This window comes from Rhopilema esculentum, chromosome 19, assembly GCF_057945365.1.
Source record: "Rhopilema esculentum isolate cy_ngs chromosome 19, ASM5794536v1, whole genome shotgun sequence".
NCBI classification, from domain to species: Eukaryota; Metazoa; Cnidaria; class Scyphozoa; order Rhizostomeae; family Rhizostomatidae; genus Rhopilema; species Rhopilema esculentum.
Genome location: NC_142833.1, coordinates 6,763,533 through 6,786,327, shown reverse-complemented (window position 1 = coordinate 6,786,327; position 22,795 = coordinate 6,763,533). Strand labels below are relative to the sequence as shown.

The 22,795-nt window shown below is 35.2% G+C and overlaps 2 protein-coding genes across 3 annotated transcripts in view; one reads left to right on the top strand and one right to left on the bottom strand.

The window, feature by feature from the left end:
- LOC135687963 (lisH domain-containing protein ARMC9) overlaps positions 1 to 11,863 on the top strand; it is a 48,806-nt gene extending 36,943 nt beyond the window's left edge. The window contains exons 27-30 of one of the 2 annotated variants that reach the window (XM_065204601.2): positions 1,074 to 1,219; positions 7,177 to 7,265; positions 8,462 to 8,662; positions 9,300 to 11,863. In XM_065204601.2, coding sequence (XP_065060673.2) covers positions 1,074 to 1,219; positions 7,177 to 7,265; positions 8,462 to 8,662; positions 9,300 to 10,571 — 1,708 coding nt within the window. In that variant the 3' untranslated portion in view covers positions 10,572 to 11,863. Of the gene's footprint in view, positions 1 to 1,073; positions 1,220 to 7,170; positions 7,266 to 8,461; positions 8,663 to 9,299 lie in introns of both variants that reach the window. The other variant, XM_065204600.2, reaches the window with a different exon arrangement.
- Positions 11,864 to 12,660: 797 nt separating this feature from the next.
- On the bottom strand, positions 12,661 to 22,788 carry LOC135687964 (solute carrier family 35 member E2A). Its single transcript, XM_065204603.2, has 8 exons — positions 22,580 to 22,788; positions 21,287 to 21,860; positions 20,081 to 20,196; positions 19,348 to 19,480; positions 18,947 to 18,997; positions 14,921 to 14,993; positions 13,721 to 13,851; positions 12,661 to 12,954 (listed from the first exon to the last, which is right to left on the bottom strand). The coding sequence occupies exons 2-8, from the start codon at positions 21,835 to 21,837 to the stop codon at positions 12,756 to 12,758; spliced, it is 1,254 nt and encodes a 417-aa protein (XP_065060675.2). The 5' UTR covers positions 21,838 to 21,860; positions 22,580 to 22,788; the 3' UTR covers positions 12,661 to 12,755.
- Positions 22,789 to 22,795: the final 7 nt, after the last annotated feature.

The following is a 22,795-nucleotide window of genomic DNA, read 5'->3' as shown; positions in this document are numbered from 1 at the left end:
TTGATCAGAGCACGCGCACAAGAATGGAATTGGAAACTGATCACGTTAAACCACTGCGCGCTGCTCCAGGATTTCACCGATTTGCAGAAAGACGGAAACTGTTCACGTGTTTTTCTCTGTGCGAAATTTGATTGGTCAACCGCTCGTGGTCGAGTGGCTGTAAGCCACTTTTACCTGTTTCAAATGCCTTTAATATAGCCGATGAGTTGCGACTTGATCTATCGCTTCTGCATACTGTAAAATGCGAAATTGGCAACATCCTTCTAATGCCGAAATTCAGCTGCTGCGAAGTCTCTCGAGACAGAATCCTAATCCAAAGGCTCTGTGACAGACAAGACAACATGCGCAATGATAAATCCAAAATCTGCAGTGATAATTAGAAAGTTTTACAGTAATAATATGCTGTAAGATAATCATCAAGAATTAATTGTGCAAATAGAGGCTAAAAACGCAGCCGAACTTATATGAAACGCAATGCAAACAAACCAAAGAAAAGTTTATATTGTAGATTGTAGTCTACAACGAAAAAAGATTCAAAGCTTAAACATCCTCCCTTTTCGTACAGTCTTGTTTGCATACAGCCTTGGTTTTTTATTTTGTGGATTCTAGAAAATTAATGGTGCAGTGATAAAATCTCCTTAAAATGAGGTCTGGCGAGACAGCAACCATTTATGCACCTATTCTTTGCTGTAGATTTATGACTTTCACGATGCCTCATTTGTGTTGGAATTTATTGGCACCTTTGTTTTAACTGTTCCATTCTTGTGGATGAGGTTCCATTTTTGCCCCGTGGTTCCAATAATTTTGCCTTTGCTTGAATAATTTACTTTCATGTTTAACTATGCAATCCTTAAGGTCTTCGTGATTTCATCTTGCAGCGTTGCCTATTCAAATTTAATGTCGTCATTCCATCTAGACACTAATCTCTAGACCAAATATTTTCCAGTCAAGCGAATTTCAATATGTACTAGTGATAAATTACTTTTTATGTAGATTTTGTATTGTTTTCCAAACATTTTTCTTGTTTTGCATATGATCCACTGAGGATTATAACCGATTTGTCGTCCTTTTAGGCTTGATCCGTTCCAAACAAAAACCAAAATTCCAAGAACTCCGGATACCGCAGGCAGTAACCGATCGCGTCCTCTGACTGGGGATGTTCCACTACCAACGCGATCCGTCTCACCACCTGTGCCAAAGCCATCCAGTAGAGGACAAGGTAATTAGGTTATTTTGATTATGATGACAAATAATTATCATAGTTAACAGAAAAATCACTCACAAGGCTTGATGGTCAACTAACCCGTGCATTCCTAAGCATGCCCCATCGTTTCAGTTGACAACATAAAATTTGTACGTTTAATTTCTTGCTAAAAGTATTTTTTTTCCAAAAGAAAACTGTAAAGATACTTTAGATAGATAAAGATACTTAAAATAGATAAGCGATAAGCGACCTTTTGTTTACCACTAGAAAAAACATGTAATGCTGTGAACACGTATGCTCTCATTCTAAAAGCATATCACAATATTTTATCTGAAGTTATGAAGATCACCAACCAGCCAGCATTTGCCACTGCTAAGTTTAAATAACATCTTTTCCTTTATCTTTATGGAGACTTTAATTTTATTTACACGTAATTCTAAAGCTACCTTATAAGTATTTTTCGTTATGTTGTTTTGAAACTTTTTCAAACATGTCACTAAGTGCACTCCTCTGAACTCTTCTCTAAAAGTCTGATGTGTCATTATTGTCGAGAAAAGCATGCATTGTTGAGGGTCGTAAAACGTTGAGATTGGTAATAAGTTCATTTCATGGTAGATATTAAGCCGTTTTATTAGATAGACCTGACTGTTAATTCATTCATGGTTAATTAAGATTCTTATCTTTGAAAGGCTTTCCAAGAGAATTATCTTGGGATTTTTCAGATTTAAACTCCTAAATTAATGAGACGTAGCTCCCCGCCTATGTAAACCAGGGAATTTTAATCAAATTTTGAAAAAATTTTATCACTGCTAAAACAATTTTTGATCAAGTACTTCCAAAAGTTGTCTTTGATATTGGACGTTATTGGTTTAAGAATATATTGAAACGGTTAGCCCTATATTAACCACATTACTGGGAGTACCTATTATTAAATATAGATTTAAATGAATAATTAATTGGATAATTTCATTTAGATGTTAGAAGTACGAAAGATTGGTTTTATAGTTATATTGCACTTAAGTTAAAAGTATTATATTATAGGCTGTATGTAAATAAAGATAAACGATATAAATAGTCATCTTTTTATGACTTTGACCATATGAACTCCTCAGGAATTGTTTTCGTTTGGCTTCTCTAACCCAGCCAATCGAGAAATCACTGACTTTGTCCAACAGATGTTCTCGCCTGAATTTGTTTCTTGCCTGTTACTTGCTTCGTTGGTAAACGTCACGGGCAAGTTACTATATATGGAATCCCTTATTCCATATATAGTAACTTGTAACTTATATAGAAAACAACAACAACGTACTGATTCTTTTGTTAGTTAAGCCCACCATAGTGTTGACATCGGGATTTTTATTGTAGATTTTTTAACCTTGTTATTGGGCCTCTAATACCTTTTATTGCTCAGAATCAAGAGTGAGATTTACATATAAGCATCTCATCAACTTTTCAATTCAAATATTGCATCATATTTGATCGCTTTTAATCGACAAATTGTACTGTTAATCTGCCTTATTATTTGTTTGTTATGAAATATGAGTATATATGGATGAAAAAAATAACAGACAGGATCACGAACCTGTTTTATTGATTATCGATAGTCTCCAAAACAAAACACGTTGCAATGAAAATGTTAAGCACTTTAAGTAAGTAGCATTACAGTACTCAAAAGATACTGTTTATAGTGCTGTTTTATGCTGCCTTTTCGCTATGAGATCCAACATAAACGTTTGGTGCTTTCAAATACTTTTTTATAAGAAGTTTGCTGCTAGAGATTAGTTATGTATTTTCAGAAAAAATTAAGAAACTTCATTGCTCGAAGTTAAAAATTAAGAAATCTTAGAATTTGGAAAAATTTCATTATTCTGAATTTTGTGATTTTCCATCAATTTTGTTGGCTTGTCGGCATAAACCTGTAGACTTAAACAATGAAAATACACGCTTCCAAGACTAGGATTGAATTCATTTACTTTAGTTTTATAGCATCTCTCCTTTCGTTAAAATGTTCTAGATGCCACTTTAGAGTGTCTTATTTTCCGTAATATATTCTGATACAAAATAAAAATATTTATCCCAAAATGAAAAACTAAATATAAGATCGTAAATGTTGAAATTTATCACATTGAAATTAAGAAATTCTCAAGAAAGAATCAATAGTGAAATTTTCTGAAGCATTAAGAAGGTGGAGCATGCCGAAGATTCCCTTTATTCATTTATGGTATCTTTCCTTAAATTAAAAACTGAAAGATTTCAAGAAAGTTCTATTATTTAACCTTGATATTGTAAGCTGGAGAGATTCCCGTTAATTGATTAAAAGTTAAGGGTCCTTAGACCGTGGTCCAGCCTTTTACCACATGTTTCGACGAGGACCTCCTCACCAGTCAGTTTATTTTACAGTTAGTAAAATAATATGGCCGAAAAATTACCTTGTTTCACGTTATATCGTTTTCCTTATTACGCCAATTGAAATTGATCTTATTTCAATATCGTCAGTGGAGCCAAATTCACAAAAGATTTAATCAGCAGCCCGCTATGTACAGAATTAGAATGTAAATCTTTTATCTTTTCGTGTCTGAAGGCCGTACTTGACACTCGCGGATTTTCACCCACCACCTCTTCATGTGCAATATTTTTAGGTTTAGAAATATTAAGTGTCAATATTCAGGTCAAAGGTCAAGCAGCAATGAGGTCAGAAGGTCAAAGTATGTATCATTACATTAGTTCCATGGATTTTTATTCTTGAAATCTCAAAGTCCAATCCTCATCCACAAGGTCCAATGTGCAAATATATATCGACATATGTAATCGATTTCAATTAGTGTCAGAAGGTTTGGGTGATTATTTTTCGCTTTTTTGATGACGCCTGCTTTTTGGATGGTTCGAACATACTTTGCGTTTAAACAGACATAACTGCTACGAATTCTGAAGTACACCATCTCAGCTCGCACTCGTGATAGTATTCAGTCTGCTAGGAACGATTTTGGAGAAAAAGCAGCAATTCTGAAAAACGAAATTGGAGGCAAGAACACTACTAGCTTTCCTGCATTACATTAAAAAAGGGCCGTCTAAGTGAAAGTGTTGCGTACTTGACCCAACAAACCTTAACTCTGTTGAAGCGCGTGATCTTAATAGACTAGTCGCGTGATCGTAATCAACTGTAGGACATTTCCAAGTTCGCCTTTATACCCAAGTTTCTGCACATCCTTCTTAACTATAATGATTCCAATCCGCTCTTCGGATTGCAAGAATGAAATTCCAAACTAATCCAAAAGTGACAAATTTAGCATTTTAATAACCTTGGCGACATACTCTTGGATTTCCCTAGAAACCACCAAGTTTCGAAGCCAGTTTTTATCTTGCTTATATTTAGTGTGGAATTAATAGCGCCAGTGTACAAACACTGATTATATCAAATCTGAGCAAAGAGTATCTACGTAAAAAAGAATTCTTGACTCGCAACAATCTTTTCTCCAGAACAAAAGGCTCGTATTGTTAAGTAACAAGAGCTATCTGATAGAAGACTCTAGAACCAGGGAGGCTGCATTTTCTGCAAAGATGACTGTTGTTTCCCTATGGCTTCCATGTTATGGCCAAATAGCTCGCCTTAGCGTTTACCCTTTTCGGTATCTAATTTTTTTATTCAACTTGTGTATCTAAAACCGTAAGCTAGGAATACTAAGAAATAACAGTTTAAGGGTCTGTCATGAAATGCTCGATACCGTATAGGCAAAGCTTGCGCACCCTAATTGGTGTATCGAAAAAGACGATTCTTAGTTGCTTTTTCAAGTTTAACACTTAATGTGATCACCAGGCAACTGTAATACAGAAGTTTGTCCTATGTTATCGTCTGTCAATGGAAATCGTTTAGATTTTATACATTGTTTCAAGAAAATCTCTAGCAAGACGGATACGACAGTATTTGAGTAGGGTGGGCAGAAGAGATTAGAAATCAAATCAAATAGTGCCATATTTACTTGTCTATATGCGCCTTGTAACTCTTGCAAGCCTTTAAATCGATGGATCAGATGTGATTCTTTATTCTAGGTAAGCTAAGGCAAATTTTTTCTTCAAGAATCCTTAGCAAAAGTTCATTGCTACATTTAGACAATAGCCATTATTGTAAAACAATTTTCTTATTGAAGTTGCCAATGGATTCACTCTGATTATAGTAGAATGCATAACTAAGTAGTGTTTAGAAAGCCATGCCTTAAATCAGCATGTTCATAGCATATCTTTATGTATTACAATGACGCATTTCTGTGTAGTCCTTGAAACGGAGATGCCTCAATAAACAAGGAATTACTATGCTCCACCTATGCTCCAAAACTGTCAAGTAATGTATCCAAATATTTCCTTATTATCAGCCTCATATAGATACATTGAGACAAGTTTACATTAGAAAAATGAATTGCTTTTCCCACAAGCAAAATAAATCTTTGCTCATTAAGGTATTCCGTAACGTTTACGACAAGGCATTGGTGCCAGAATTCGAGAGTTAAAAGTACCACCGTAAAGTCTAAATTGGAGCCAATATTATAATGCTCAAATACCGCACACCTTTTGTGGATATCCTATTTTTTTAAGTCTCTGGAAATCTTTTCGTGGCAATCTCATACACTATTTTCAAGATTGAATTGTTATTGGAAATATACACTCTTATCAGACTTTCAAGATACTGTAGAACATTCTAGTTTAACCTCTCATATCATTCTAGTATCTTCGTAGTATTAGTTCAACTTTCTCAAACATTCTGGAGCGATACTTTTCTAGAAACTTCTAGAACATTACAATAAACATATAAAAGAGCATTGCTGTATTAGGTTAGTTAGTTGTTCATATTATTACCTCTGCGTTAATCAAACTGCGTTAGTCTGTGAGTACTTTCAACAATTGTCCCTCTCTTACCTGAATAGCGTAGGCAGATCACTTGAAACGTATGAAGAAGCAATTTAGCAATTGAACAGGAATCATGCATGTTTAGGGTTTGTAAAGATTTACCATTCGCCTAGGCTTCTTGGAATACGATAATTCCCCGCTTAAAAGAAACTCAAATTTTCATATTAGGCTGTGTAGTTTCTTATATGCAAGGAAATATTTTAAATCCGGCTAGTTTATTTCATGAAAAATCATCTTTAAATTCGAGGATCATGCTGCATATTAAACAAAAATACCCCAAGAAATTAATGTTGATTAATTAAGGATGAAATACTGCATGTATTTAAACTTTTACCCAATTAATAAGAAATTGGAAAAAATCATGCTGCTTTGGGTCCTGTAAAAGGCCAAATACTCTGTATGCTGGCAGGCTGCAGTTTCTAAGAGATTTTATAGGTTTTTTTTAGTAAGAATTAATTCTTTATTGTTGTTGTAGTGTCGTCCGTAAGTATTGAGGCAGAAAGTGTTGGCAGTATTGCCAGAAAATTCGATTTCACAGATCTGTGAATAATCACGAGGGCCTAATTGAAAAGTTATGATTCGATACCTTGCCCTGTATGCAGTGTTTATGGTCATGTATCGATATTCAATGGACTCGAAATCTATCACGACCAGCAGTGAGCTATTATTGATTAAAGTCTCATAGAGTTGGAAAATGATGACATCATAAAAATATTTTTAAGTGCCTCTAAATGTGTAGAATCAGCTAAATCTTCCCTGCGATGTGGTAAATTAAAGATTTTCCCAACGGATTGCTGTTAATTTGGCTTCGTTCGTGAGTTTTCGAACCAAGGCCATAATTACAGTAGTTTGATAATAGAAAGGCCTGTATTCGTGTGGCCATTTATCAGGTATCCTGTACCGCATCTAACTAATTTTCACATCTATTAGTACTTATTTTATTCTTTAGGAATGGAAAAATTCCTATTGAAATATTTTTGTGACGTCATTATTTGGCCACACTTGTTTTGTCTTAGCTACGGAGCACTGTATTTGCTTATATCTTTTAACACAATTGTCTCTCTAAGATACAGTCAGATGTTTTCAAGATTGTCTGAAGCCCTGTCGAAACATGAAGAAGAGACATTTTCATTGCAAAATTTGCGATTATATATCCGAAAGGGTATGTATGATAAATTTGATCTTTCTTTAGTATTTGTATCTGGTTAGATAATCTGAATAAAACATATGTATTATTATTGAGAAGCAAATACGAGCAATGTTAAAACTTTAGGAACAAGAAGAAAATTGCCATTTGCCATTTTGTGATGAAAAAGATAATGTTCGGCCTATCGCCAGTCCCAGTCCATTGTGCTACTGTAGAAGGCCTGTGAAGGGCTGTCTTCAGTCAGTCATAAATTCCTCAAAATTAGTTTTCTTCACTCTAATATCCTAAATAATCTTTGCCTGAATTCAAGCTATGCTTCTTGTCTTTTCATATAACTTGTTAAAAAGAATTTTAATGCAAAGAGTCCCTTACTGTGAAGAGGCTTTGTCTATCTTTTAAGAGGCTTTTTCCAAACAGCTTTGGAGATACTCCCAACCTGACCTCGTTTCAATTCAAAATGAATGGGTATTATTGGTGCTACTGACATCCAGAATAAATCTCTTCTTCAGGCTTTTACAACAGACTTTTATGTCTTTAGCCTATTTGCTTCCTGCTTGATCCACCAAAGACAGGAAAGATTATATCTTGGCTGATATCAGCTAGATAATAATTTGCATCATTTTTTTATATTCCTGTTAGAATCCTGTCCAGTTATTACTGTTTGACAGGCGTATCATCCGAGTTATAAATCATCTTTCGTTTCAAACTCAGCTTTAAAACTTTCAAATCAGCTTTCGAAGAGAATCCAATTTGCCATAATTACAAGATTTGCTTTGCTGCACATCAGCGATATGGTTCATCACTTCATAAAAACTTTGCTAGCAGCTTCGAAAGTTTAATCAATCAATTATAAGGTCCTCATCTTCATCAACATCCCCTGGATAAATTGATAACCCTTGGATATCTTCGAAATAAATTTTGACTGACTACTCAGTCGCACAAGTTAGTCTTTACATAGGCCGTATTTAATGCACACGATCTTATCATCATCACACCCGTCAAGAGACACACTAAATGCGCAAGTTTTCGATGTTCGACATCAAAGGCTAAAAAGGGGGCCTTAATAGAGAGGGGGGTTATTTAAAGTTTCTGCTTTATAAGGGGGGCTTTAAAGAGGGGGCTTAATAGAGCTTTTATTGTATTGCAATATAGCCCAGTCTCTCGGCGAAAAACGCCTGAGCTGCATTTAGAAATGTTTTTCTCTTTTTTAGCTTGATAACATGAAAAGGCATATTCCGTACCATTTCTTGAAAACCAAAAAGGAAAGGCAAAGAGCTCCGGACGGCATCAAGATGGTGTGTCACGAATACTTCACAGAGGAATGTCATGTTGACGATTGCAGCTATCGCGAGAAGAATTACCCCCATTTCCATTGCAAGATATGCAAATCTTGGGCATGCAATCATAAAAAGGTTAGCTAATTTATTTTGATATTTTTGCAAAAATGAATATATTCTAGTCGCTGTTAATTACGTTATTGCATTTCGAGGCATTTCATATCGTACTGCCAAAGCATAATTGTGGCCTAGGAACGATAGAATTGTAAATAAGATATTTTCGCATTTCGGTAAACTTCAGCTGTAAGTGCTGACTCTACATCAAGACCTTAAACTTTCTCTTTCGTGCTGACAATACATCAAGAGTAGAAAATGCTGACAAAAGTTATAGTGAAACTTTTAGTTTAAAAATATTTACGTGAGACGACATCAAGCTTTGAATACCTCCCTAGAGCATCATCCTTTCTTCTAAAACCCCCGTCCTTCTCTAGCACACTTTCCTTCTAAATAAGGCATTCATATAGCTTTAAACAGACTTGTTATTACCAGGATAGGGTTTTTTTTAAAAACTCTTGGAGCTCTAAAATTTCATGGATGTGTTCCAATAATTCTCAAGAAGGATTTTTCAAGGTGTTTTCACGCTCGCTTTCACTAGAAATGACGCGGGATAAATCTTAGCAAAAATTGCTAGGGAAGAGGGCATTGCACTTTGAAGTTCAAGATACGTCTTCTGTTTACCATTCTAAAACACCTTTTGTTTTCTTTGCAACAGAGCTACAAATATCGATTGAAGCATTTAAACCGGAGTCACTACTTGTTCTTCATGGAAAAAGATAATTGCAAGGAGACTTCAAATGACTCAGCCATCGATAGGAAGATAAAAATGCTGAAACAACCAGACCTAGCCAAGATACTGACTTTCCCACCTGCAGAAGAACAAGTACTTAATGCTCGTCGTAGGGCAAAAAGCATTGCAAAGAAGTTAGATGCATTTCAGTATTCAAACAGTGGTAAGTGTGAAGATGCAGAAAGCAAAGTTTTAACAATGGACTACTTGGAAAATGCCGGAAATGACGTAAAGAATATTATGCAGGCAATCGGATCGGCTGATGAAAAGGTGTCCAGTGGCAACGCTGACGATCATAGAGGCAATTTTGAAAGAAGGCCTAATGGAGGCAACTTGAAATCTCAGTTGAACAAGAAACATGTCAAATTTGGAACTCAGCCTATGCTGGCTAGTGAAGCCTCAACCTATTCAGTGACTCTCAATGGCGATCTAGGCACGATTCTTCAGATAATATTATCGTTAAAAAAGAGCGGGATAGTTCCAGAGGACCCGAGTTTCCAGAATATAATTCGAAAACATCCAGACGGTATATTGCAACAGTTGAATTTGCTTGTTAAAAACAACAATTGCCAAGAAGCCTTTTGTTCGAAGATGGATCAAATAACGGAATCGACGGAGGTTGAAAATTTAAGCGATAACTTAAGTGACGATGGCTTCTCCGAAACAGTAGAACTTGCATCGTTTGATGCCGGTAACCCACTGCAGATGCTAGCTGATAATATCGGAGTTTTTAAAAACAAGAGTTTTCCCGTAATAGAACCTCATAATATTTTAGAATTCCTGTCTAAAATTATTGTCGATGATGCTGTTGAGGTACCAGAAGATCATGATGTCCCCCTGATGAATTCCAACAGCAACATCGAAAGTGCGATTGATGAGCACCTGGAGAAAGATGACATTGGGAATACCGCTATTCGAGATGGATTCGCGATCGCTGAATCAAATATTATCAAAGCCAATGACCAGGATATTCTGAAGAGCGCTTCTGTCGAGTCGTCTTCACCAACCAAAAAGCATAAATACCAGACCAGGTCTTCGAGGCCACTTACGCAAAAAGGTGACAGTTTACGACACGCAAAACCAAAGCACTCTTCGATAACGGCCTCGAAGAAAATTAAAGGCAAGGGCAGATGGAACAAAACGGCCAGAATTCTGGCAGAATCTACAGAAATCGTAGACAGCTCTAACAATTGCTGAGCAAAACATTCATTTCTTAGTTGGAACAAGATTGCCATCAAGTTGGAACAAAGTTGGACCAAGTTGGAGCCAAATTGGAACAAAATTAGAACCAAGTTGCAACTACTCTGAAACCATGTTTGAACCATTTCTAGACTCGAGGCTTATAGATTCTTGAATAATTTTGCTTGTCAAGAAGAACAGAAATTTTAAAACTTCAGGGTTGATCTTCGCTGGGGTAAGAGCTTGTACGAAAGTGGTCAGTCTTTTATCACTCCAAAAACAGGTGAAAAATTTGCCATTTCATTCGATGACAAATAAACTTTAGAATTTTGATATTAATCTTTGTCGATTAAACGTACAAAGAAAATTGCCTATTCAAGTATATAACTATCAATGCTAGCAAGTTATTTTACTAATTCATTAAGAAGAATATTTTAGTAGAAAATTGATAATTGGTTTTTGCTATTTAATAAATTGTATGAAAATATTTTATTTTTGGGATCTGAAGTATTTACGCCCATTAAGTCAATTACAGTATACTTTGTGTCGTTTTTCCTGATATCATGATTATATAGGATGAGTCTCCGGATACGGTTGCAGAGTTACCCTTCACTAAATCATTTAAGCATGTGCAAGAGATAATTTAAACGCCAACCGCATCCACTGTATAGAAACACTGCTTTAACTTTGGTTCTTTGAGTCCTCTGTTCATGGGCGCTATAGCGTCCCCTATTATTTGCACATCTTTGGTCCACGTAAGCGAACTAAACGCTACTCTCTCGGTATGACCACATCTGTATGTATATAGAGGGTTCTAGTCCGGTAATGGTCTTTTCGCTTGACCGATGTCTCAATATTGGAGGATCACTGGTCGATCAGTGATGAAAAGAGTATTACCTGTACATTTTTATTAATTTTCTGTCCAGAAGTTCAAAGCTAGCTTGAAATGAGTAATCTCTACTTGTTTTTATTTTTCACGATGATCACCTTACCGGGCTTTTATGGCTTCCATATCGTTTTTTGTCTAATTACGTCACTGCAACAAATACCAATTCACAAATCTTTAAAAGGAAGTATAGCCTAAGTCGTGACATAAAAATGGCAAAATGGCAAAATGGCATATCAATACAATAGAGTTATTCGTTAGCACCCCCCTCCCGAGCTGGACATTGGCTTTTGAATACGAGAATATCTACGCCCACAAAGAACGATTCACCAAAGTTTACCCCTGGGTAAAAGGCTTCAACTCCCTTTTTCTGAATTCAAAAACATTGGCTTCAGATGTACAGGTGTGAAATAAACTCTAATTGACAATTTCTATGAGCAACGTTAGTCCCATTGATTTTATAAGTTCGAAAATATTTTCAATAGCTTTCTTTTACTGATCACTTGAGGATAAGCTGATGTATTTTGTTTAAGAATATTACAGAATTAAACCAATTAAAATAAAAATATGTTATGTAAACAAAAGTAAGAAGAGCTGGCTAGATATGAGTTTTTATTTGAGCATAGCTCGTTCTTGTTCAAAGTGTTAAGTTCATGTAGATGATCAGTGCAAAGTCAATGTCATATTTAATAAGGCTTTGCAAAATAGGGCTTAATCTTGTTGATTGACGGAAAAATAATTCTTGTGCGCTTGAACCGGTCTAAGACGATGTTGATTTATGTTCAGCCAATGAGCACAAGAACGTGGCCTTTTTAGTGGTCTTCAAAATGCTTATTGTCGTATGACGGTGAGAGAAACAAAATCTTCGGAAACAGTTCGCGATTGTAGCAGAAAACAGGGATAATTGGCAGGCGAACAACCGGCGAAGAACCGGGGAAGAACCAGCGAAAAACAATATATTGTAGCTGTTTTTTGGTCTCTCTCAGAGGTTAGTCGCTCGTTATGTGTTAGGAATTGCGCAAAAGTCAGCTCTAAAGCTTTATGGATAATTTTATGATGATGTCATTCAGTACAAAGGGGAATTGACAATATAGAGGATTCAACGAAATACTAAGTTACCAGGATGTCGAAAATTGAATATGCTTTAACTAAAGTATTACTCAAGTCTGTAAAAATTATTATTTTCTTGAAATTGGAGACTACACATAATCAAATCCAAAATGGGATCGTGTAGGAGTAATTATCAAAGAAGAACTTAAGTATGTTGCTACTTTTGTGAATTATAAAGAACAATTGTAAACGTGAATGTGCATGCATTACTGTGAGAGTTGTTTTACTTCCTTTTCAGCCAGTTGTCTCATTCGTTCTGCAGCTTCCTTATGCCTGGCCCTGTGGTAGAGAAATACGCCAACGACTACAAATACAGTTCCAATAGCGCTCAGGACTGTCACACTGTTGCCAAACACCAACACCGAAAACCATATTAAAACCGCACGCTTGGCTGTGCTTGCAACGCTGGAATGAAAGGTAGCAACAATTAGTAAGTATTGCGACCAACAGCTGGTCTAAACATCATGATTATCTCAAAATCCCATACAAATTTTGAGCAAGTTTTTTGGAATCCAGTCTTTGCACTTAGCTAAATTTAGAAACTTTTCTAAAAGAAGTGGATCATTACATTTTCAATTTTCTTTAAAACCTTTCGAAACTCAAATTAATTATCTGCCAAGAATTCCAAAGAATAGACACATTTCTTTATCAACAATATATAATATATTTTACATCTGTTAGCCCACTCCCTTTGGCGTGTCCCTGTTAAACATCAATAAATTAATATCAATACCTGCATCTTATTTGAAAATAGTTAATATTGAAAGGAAATACGATTAAAGAAGTACCAAGGTTTTTTCCTAACTAACCAACCCATGCAAGCAAGGTCTGTTACAACTTGGCTTCTTATCCTTAGCTAATAGCTCGTTGAAGAATTGTAAACAGATTGACCATAGAAATTTGTGAAAGGGTGGCGGAACTTTAGAAACAAGAATGCGCAAGTCAATGGTTTCTCTCTCCGGGTTATACAAAACCACTTCAATTATGATATCTATTGAAGCTTGCACGTTGTTTGTCATTTGCATTAATTCGTTATCATGTATATTTCTCCTCCGTTAATTAGCACCAGCGTAGTTTTCATGCAATAATGAATGTTCTATCTAGCAAGCAGAGGAAGTTTGGATAATTTAAAGAACTAAAACACAAATAAATGTAATGTTTATTATTGTACCTGAACGTAATTGGTGAAATCAGTGACATAAGAAAGTAGGCTGTGAAACTTTGAAAGTAAAACAAGACACTGTTGAGCAAGAGGACTCCAACCAAATGTCGATCAACGCCATTAATGCTGTCACCAAAATCCTGGAAAAAAGTATTTCGATTTTAATTAAACATCTTTTGTGGCAATAAAAAGAAAGCTGGGCTAATGGATCATAATATTTATTCATATATTAATTCAAAACCCTCGGTAGGGTGTCATTAGCAACTCATCTCATTCTCCTTATTATCCTCTTATTTTCGGAAGTTGACTTTTCAATGTAAGAGGTTATTTCTTCATTTCATTTCACAATAACACTGTTTTATACTTCCTAGATAATTCCCTGCAAAATGTTGAATACTTTCTACAATTACCATCTTTAGAAAAATCGTTTCTATACAAAACTCGCTACTTGAAATGAGTGCTGGACGTTCAGGAAAAATAAAAACAACTTTAGTACTCGAAGAAAACAAGTTATGAAGAATTTAATTTTGGAATTTTAAAATTCTGTAAATTTTTAAAAATACAGAACTCTAAAATTTCTGATTTGCATCAATATAATTTGCTGGTTAGCATAAAGCTCTGACGGAAAAAAATAAAAAATCATCAAAAGTTTTAGGGATTGTTGATAACCCACTGAAAAATATCCTTTCTTCCGTAATAGTTTTCAATTTAAAAGAGACTTTCCCAATTTGAAGCATTACATATAGAACCCCAAATTTCAAAATTAACAAGATTAGGAATCTGCGAAAACACAAGGTATACTACTGAAATTGGTCGTATCATTAAGAAACTGGAGTGTCCAGTGTCGACCCTTGATTATTTTAAGACATAGATGTAGATGCTATAACTACATAGGTTTTAACGATCTTTCTCTAATATCACCTTCTCACGTCCGTATTATCAATGCATGGAAAAGACCCGGATCCTCAAGTCCATGGTCCCAACAGCCCCAAGAGTAGGCGCGCAAATAGAGCCGGACGAATTTATGCATGGGCTTAACATCATTCGAATAAATAAAAAACAAAGACAATTACCTTGAGGCTATCTCGCAAATGATTAAAGATTTAAGGACTGGATTTAGATATTAGATGTGAAACTTTAATATCCTTGGCTAAATATTATGTGAAATGAACAAATAAGAACTTTGAAAAGTGGTTAATCATTACTTACCATGAAGAACAACCAAAATGGTAGCTGAACTATAACTGCAGCAACGCTAGTGTAAAACTGCAGATCCATTGGGCTGTTGAAAAAGAAGTTAAGATAATGAAATATACAACCAAACCGCAACTAAATGCACCCCCTACCCCCCAAAACGGAGAGTAACTCTTATCCTTAATATGCCATTTATATGTAGGCTCCACTGTATTTGCTTCAATCGAAATTTCTTGCAAGGGGGTTACACAGTCTTGTAACGGTATTCCAGGAGATGCTGCTGGAATGAATAGCTTTTTAGACCAATCATATAAACAACACTAATGGGTTACGTTCTTATCATCTAAAACTGCGAATGGGCTGTTATTACTTTTAAACGAGTACAGGGATGTTTGAAGTGAATCCGCACCCTGAACCGGGTCAGTTTGCAATGTTATAGTCTAGAAGTTATTTTTATTTCAGGACATTACCACTGCATAAAGAAAAAAGAAATGCCAATCTCGTTTTGTGATGGGCATCAGTAACAATATTCTATAGTGATAAGGCTATAAAGCTACACAGCACTCTGGGTTCGTTTCATCCAAAAACATTCGCAAGCAGAGTCTCTTGGTATTCACGCAGTCCGACTAGCAAACGAAGGACTTTTGGTTCCGTAAAAAGGAACCGAAGTAGCCACCTAGACTTACTCCATGAGCCTCTGTTTCGCTATTGCCTCACTTAACTGACGCTACAACAGAGACTCATAATCCAAAGTATTCAAAAACTGGCAACTTCAATTTTTTCTGTTGTAGCGTCAGTTAAGTAGCCACCCTAGAAAATCTTCAAGCAACTCTTCATAACCAAAACGAGGCTTCAAACTTACGGCGGACAATTTGGCGTAACAATGAGAATTGGATGATAAAAGGACTGAAGGCAACTCAATACATTTGACAGCGAAATAAAGAAAATTGATGCTGCTATAGTAAAAATGGCTGATATACCAGATTCGGTTCTAAAAGAGCAGTTGGGGCGATATTATAGGATGTATTTGGAATTTTCGAAAGATCTCATTAAAAACGACAAAGAGAAGGCAGAGAAGTTGCAAAATAAAAACACTGAATTGAGGAAAATGAATGATCGACTGAGAAAGCAAATCGCCGAAACACAAACAATGGGCAGCACGGTTTGTGGCCTTAGCTTGTGATGCATCTTTTGTATTCAAAGAGCCTTAATGAGTTTCCTTAAATTCGAAATATTTCCTTGACTAACATAAACTATTATTATTAATTTTCTCAAATATTTTCTTAGCAGGGGTATCAGCATCTTAGCAAACAAAAAGGCTCGACCGAACGGACAAATAAAAAAATTTACATATGTACATATGTAAATAATTTAAAATTTGCATGTTAATATTACTTTTGGTGGCAGATCGTCTTTCATATATCTTTTGGTAGTATACTCGATCCCTGCCCCCCATCCCCCCTTCCCCCCTATGCGACCAAGAGAAACTTCGGAAACCACCGAAGTATTGATGGCATTAAATAAGTATGGTATCAGAATTTTGTGTCAAAGTTATCAATTCAAATTTAAAAAGGTTTGTTCGTTTGACGTAACAAAGTAAATCAGATGTCATGATTCAAAATCATACGCTTGGAAACGCTTGAGGAAATTAGCATTTCTAGCAGCTTGAGGTGAAGCGAAAACTATAAGCTGGAATATCGTTCTCCCAGCAAACAGCCCTGACAGGGCTAAACAACTTTTGGAAACTAAAGTTGGAACAGCTATTCCAGATAAAGCTTGAAGAGTTTCTGAAACAAATCGCAAAAAAATTGCTAAAATGGATTCTAGGTAAATGTTGTTGCTTCCGGAAATAAGAAGTTTTTCAAAGCAGCTGAGAACAGCCAGGTATCCCCTATCTGAAGTTAGCTATGGTACAAGAAAGCATAACTAGCATAGAGCAAAAAGCACGCTTAGAAGAGGAGAGTTTAGCAAAAACACTGGAGTTTATGCAAAGGCTGGAAGTACCATTGTGCGAGCGAAGGAAACAGCTTCAACGAGATAACGAGGTGCTAGAAAGACAGAACTCATTTTTGCTACGGCAACTGAAAGACGCACGGATAATCGCTAAAGAAAACCAGCTTCAGGTTCCAATTATGTGACTGACTACGGGTCGATTATTTTATGTAAATATTTACAGGAATAGTATAATGCTTTATCGGTGCAATCAACTCTAAATAATTACAGGAACAGTGCCGCGATTATGAGACAAATTTAAGCTCTAAACGTTATCAACTGTAGATCCATAGAATGATAGAATTAATAGTGAATTCTGTTTAAATACAGACATGTTAGAAGGTCGAAACTATCAAGAAACCTATACTTGCATGCAGAAATCTGGCATGACTGATAGTCACTTTGCCTGTGTTTAAACGCGTTATGCATTAATACTACAGGATATCTTATCAGTTCGAGAATATATGACAGACAATGTAATGTTGAGTTTTTTGCGGTACAGAAACACACTATTCCTCTTGCGTCTACTGCTTCGAGGCATTTATTTGGTTGCATGAGATAAATTTTCTGATCTTTATTTCTATAACTTAATTTTTAGGAACTTCTTTGTAAATAATCTCCAGTCTTGGCTCGAAAATTTTCCATTTTCCCAATTTTTGAAAGTCTCCTGAAACGCAGTCCTCATTTTCGAGTACTAAATTACTCGTATATATTGCCGAATTGAGATGAATAATCAAATGTTAGATAACCATGCGTTTTATCCCCAAATGGAAGAATTTATTCTGGAAATAGCAAAAAAACCAGCAGATAGTATAAAAGAAACTTCTTCTTTCTTAGATTTTTAACAAGGCCTTGAAAGACGAGCTTCAAAAAGAGTTGGAAACTATTGCTGAAACAAGAAGAGTTTCCACCAAAGTATTGATTAAAAAATACGAAAAAACAAACGAAGACCTTGGGCGTCTGGAAAAGCTATCATTCATTTTAAACCAAGCGTTAGGTGAGCAGAAGAAAAGAGCTTCTTCGTTAGAAGGCCAGCTTAAAAAGTGCAGCGAAAAGTACGAAATTGAGGCAGAAAAGGTAAAAACACTGACAAAAGGGCTTTCTGTGGCTGAATACAAATGTACTCGACTATCTGAAGCAAATAAAGATCTTAGAGCAACTCTACTACGGAAAAAAGCAAATGACATCCAAATCGAAGCACTAGAGGTAATTTGATTGGTAAACTTGTATATCCCCTGCAACAGGTTCAAAGATTTCTAGCTTATGACTGATAGAAAGAGGCTGACACGACAGGTATTCTATTCAAAAAAGAATAAAGGGCTACTCTTCTCAGCCTACTATTAGCACATGATGAAAAGCAAACATCAGATAAATGCAGAAAAAAGACCATTACTATTAACAGAATGCCACATAACATGTTCCTGTACCTACTCAATCAACTCTGAATGCCATTGCCAAAAAGTTGTATGCATGATAGAAACTATTATTCATCCTTTTCACCAACAGCAACTGTTTTTATGTTATGTGATGCCGCCAACCTGGGCAAGACAAGGTGCGCATTTTGACATGCACCTGCTAAAGCCTGTTTGTTTTCAAAGGCACAGTATGAAAAACATATATGTTCCTTTGACCATTTAAATCAGCCAGGTCTTTTAAACAAAATAACTATTCTATTTCAGACAAGAAAAGGCTTTACCATTAGCTTGCTAGGAAAGTTGGACTCTTTAAAAGTGATGTTTGAAGAATCAAGTTATGAAGCAACAAAGAGTCTATCAAAATTGGATGGCATGGAAGACAAAGTTACCGAAATCATGAGTAACGGTTGTGTCACTTGCAAAAAATTCCATGAGAAGGAGAAGACTTTAGATGCAACAATTCACGAATTAAAAGATTTCAGACAGAAGGCAGAGGTTCTTGAAGCTGAAAATATAAGGCTGAAGGAGTATTTGAAGGACTTTCACACAAAGATAAAGGAAAAGAAAGGCTGGATGAAGAACCCATTCAAAAAGAAATAAGAAAACTCAAATCTTATGAAGCAGTCAGACTGACCTGTAATTTTGGTCCCCAGTAAGAAGTTTCTTTGAATAAACGTTTTGTATACTGAAATAAAATAAAAAGATTCTGATTTGTTAAAAATCCAATTGAAAAGCCTTCACAATTACTTCCACGGAGTATTTTATATTTCTGCACTTCAAATATTAAACCAAAAATTTACATTCATTTCATTTCTAGCAAAAGCAGTTTAATATTGGTTATTAAATGGAAGCATTGCTGAAATTATACAGATATATTTTATGTTGGGTGAGGAATGCATGGTTAAGCTAAGAAAAATAATCACAAGCTGGAAGCACTACAGCTATCAAAATTTAAAGTTGGTAGCTGCCCAAATAACTCTCTTGTTAACAACAATTTGTATATATGCCATCAGAAAAAGCTTGATTATAACTTACCAATCAAAAACATTGTTTAGCAAAGCTGAGAAGAACCCAATTGGTACAAAACTAATCTCGTTTGATGTACAAATGCCCAAGCCAAACATAATAGGAATCAGTGATAAACTGACATATATCCCAGAATACTCCCCTGTATAGGAAAAAAGCAAACACAGTTTAACTTGTGAGGAGAAACTCATTTCAAAAATATGAATATGCATTGTGTTGAAAGCAGGAAAGCATTGGCTCTTAACATGGATTCCAACTAATCTATCTATTATTGAAGTTTGAAAACGAAAAACTATTTTGCTGAACCTTGTGGCTTGAAGAAAAATAAAATTTTAGTAATTTTCTTAGCATTAAGAGCAAGCAAAATGCAATTTGCAATTGGGAGCAAAGACTCCTTATTCTAAATATCTTAGAAGTCATCGTAACCTCATTTCAAGATTGTATGTAATGAATGAGTAAAGAGGGTAAAGGCAATCAGGATAGATAAAAAGTGAGCATGTGCTTGGTATCAAACTAATTTCCCAGTAGACACTAATTAGTCATATTTGTGTTAAGTGCATCACCAGCTCTCTGTGATTCCAGGCGTAGGAATCAAAATGTGTGATCACATTGAGAGGATGGGTGAGGACACTTCATCACTACTTGGTATTCTCAAAACTAAAACCAGAAGCTAGGTAGTAACAAATGCTTATCTTTGTGTAATACAAAACAAGTAAATGACATATTCTAAAAAGTAACTCACCAAGTATAAAGTAAGCTGTAATAACAGTAAATAATGGTGCAGATGATTTAATTGTTTCTGAGAATGAAATTGCAACATTTTTCATTGCAACAACTGAGGATACAACGGATCCAAACCTACAATAAGAACAATTGATTATTTGTTAGTATTGTTTTAGTCAAAAATAATTACTTAAAAATTTACAAAAAGACCTTTCAGCAGATGAAATATGGAAATGATGTGAATGTCCACAATAAAAAATAAAGAAATATGCATTTAAAAAGACTTTTAAAGGATTGGTTCTATGACATCTTTGTTACATACATAGACACATATCAATTTAGCCTTCTATCTTTTACCTCCATTCTCTTAGGGATAAGTTATATGGCATGTTTAACTCACATCAAATCAAATTTTACGTTTAGAAATTTGGAACATAAATTAAGCTTGAGATAAGCCTGATGCATGAGATAAGCCTGAATTTAGAATCAATTTTTACCTAAGCACTTGGATGTCAGTTGCAATTTTTGATTGTGACTTGGATTTAAACATTCTGCACAGTGGTATAGTGGAGACATGCTTGTCAATAGACATCCCATTCAATTAGACTGAGATATCATGCAGGCTCTGAGCCCTTTGAACTCAATTATCACATCCAAAATACCAGCTTGGCAGTAGAATAACATTAAACATCATTTTTCGCTGGAAACCCTGGAGGTTAGGGGCCCTTAGTTTTCAAACTTAGGGTAACTCTAGTCTATTACTCCACTGATCCTGCTTCTGATGAATCAAATCAAGTTGATCTATTTGCAATCCAGCAGTTTCATTTCTAGCTCATGGGTAATGGCATTATTGAAGGAGAATTAAAAAGTGGTGGCTTTGGAGTAAAATAGTGCAGCAGTATCTATATCAAACCATATGTCCTCTTAGGCTTTTGTTAGGCTTTTGTTTATCCGAATCTCCATTGATTCAGCACAAGTTCTGCTTGGTGATTTAATTAAACTGCATAAATAAATTGGTTCTTCAATTTAATAGTTCTGAACAAGCCCTGCATAACAGAACAAAATATTAGCTATAAAAAGCTTTGTCATGGTGCATTTTGTGCTCCTATTCTCATTTTATCTACTTTGTCATAGGTTTACTTTTGAAGTCTGTTGAGGAGTTTTGCTACTATGGCCTTCAGATCATACCTTTACAACACCTGGACATTGAAAAAATTGTACCTACCGAAGCAAACCTAATATCACCATAGACCGTATAAAAATAATTCTGCTGTAATTTTCTGGATGTTTTTCCTTTTTCGGTTTTAGAAAGTTACATGGAAGATGCATTGCAATGAAACCAAACACTGTAGTCATGACAATTTGAAATTCACCAAGAAGTCCGGGATCAGCATCCAAAGTGGAAAGAATATATTTATTCAGCATAATTGTAACAAAGCTACAAAAAAACCAGGCACTCAAAACAACAGCAGGCCTAAAAATGTCTTTTCCCGTTCCATGATTGTGAGTTCTGTCTTTCTCATACAATTTTATTTCAATACCCAAGTTCAGAAAAACTTGGTCTTTGTAGTTATGGGTAACCTCTGGAGGATCATTGTTTTTGACAGAAGAATCCTGTGATTCTTTATGATTGACCAGGTGCAGATCCCCAATGCTCAGCTGATGTGATAAGCGCTTGCCTGAATCAGATACTGGAGGCTTTTTCCATTCTGATGTATCTATTGTCTTGGGGTCAACATTTGCTAAGTTAAGAACACCACTTTTCCCTGCAAACATTTTACCTCATATTTTATTGCTTTCTGGAAAACAAAAAAATATGAACATTGCTATTATAACAATACTAAATTTATTTAAACAATACCTTTGTAGTTATTTCTACACACAGTAAATTTTGTATACAAATGTTTTATTACCAAACAAAATATATTGATCACAAAGTTTATCAAAAACTGGATAACAGTCAATGATAAACCTTCCACCAACCTAAATTTACAAGCCTTTCAATCAATACTACATCATCTGACATCACCTCAGGTTGGAGGGATATCAAAGATTAAAAAGATAAATTATGATTTTAATATTTGAATAAAGTCATTACTTTGGAATAATGAGCAGTTTATCTCTTATCTTTACATCTGTTTTCTCTGTACTTATATCTTCTTATTTATTTATCATATCTTGCTGTTATCTGTAAATAAATATAGGACATTCATATTATGAATTTACTCCCTACCTGAAATTTGAAACCTGTTTAAGTTAATGTGTATAATATAAACAACTAACATGTAGCAAGAAGTTTTATAGTTGTATCAAATGCATCATTTATCATTAACTTTTTGATCGCAACTGCTTTGAATTTAAATGTGAATATTTGTGAATATGATTCCAGAAACTTTAGTTGGTGTTTTATCAAAGACATAATCGACGTCGAAAAATGGTAACTGTCTTTACTATGGTACTTGAAAGCGCACGATTGAATTGACCTTTTTAAAGCCAGACACAAAAATTAGAAGCTCACCTCATCAGAAAACAAAAAGAATTTGATTTATTCAGCTTTCTATTTAGCCGTCCCTCTTTCGTGCACTTCATTTCAGTGACCAATGCAAAAGATAAAAACGTGTCACACTGCCTCCACATCGACCCACTTAACAATATGTTTCTTTTATTAATTTGAAGTTTTAACACGCCTTATCAATTTACGAGAACAGGTACCACGATAGGCTATTTCGCCCTT

What these genes read in the sequence shown, in the direction of transcription:
- LOC135687964 (XM_065204603.2), bottom strand. Translation starts at nt 21,837, where the DNA reads ATGTTTGCAGGGAAAAGTGGTGTTCTTAACTTAGCAAATGTTGACCCC. An exon ending in GTGATATTAGGTTTGCTTCG is followed by an intron (nt 20,197 to 21,286) that starts GTAGGTACAATT and finishes TTCTTATTGTAG; the next exon opens with GTTTGGATCCGTTGTATCCT. An exon ending in CATTTTGGTTGTTCTTCATG is followed by an intron (nt 13,852 to 14,920) that starts GTAAGTAATGAT and finishes ACTTTTTTCCAG; the next exon opens with GATTTTGGTGACAGCATTAA.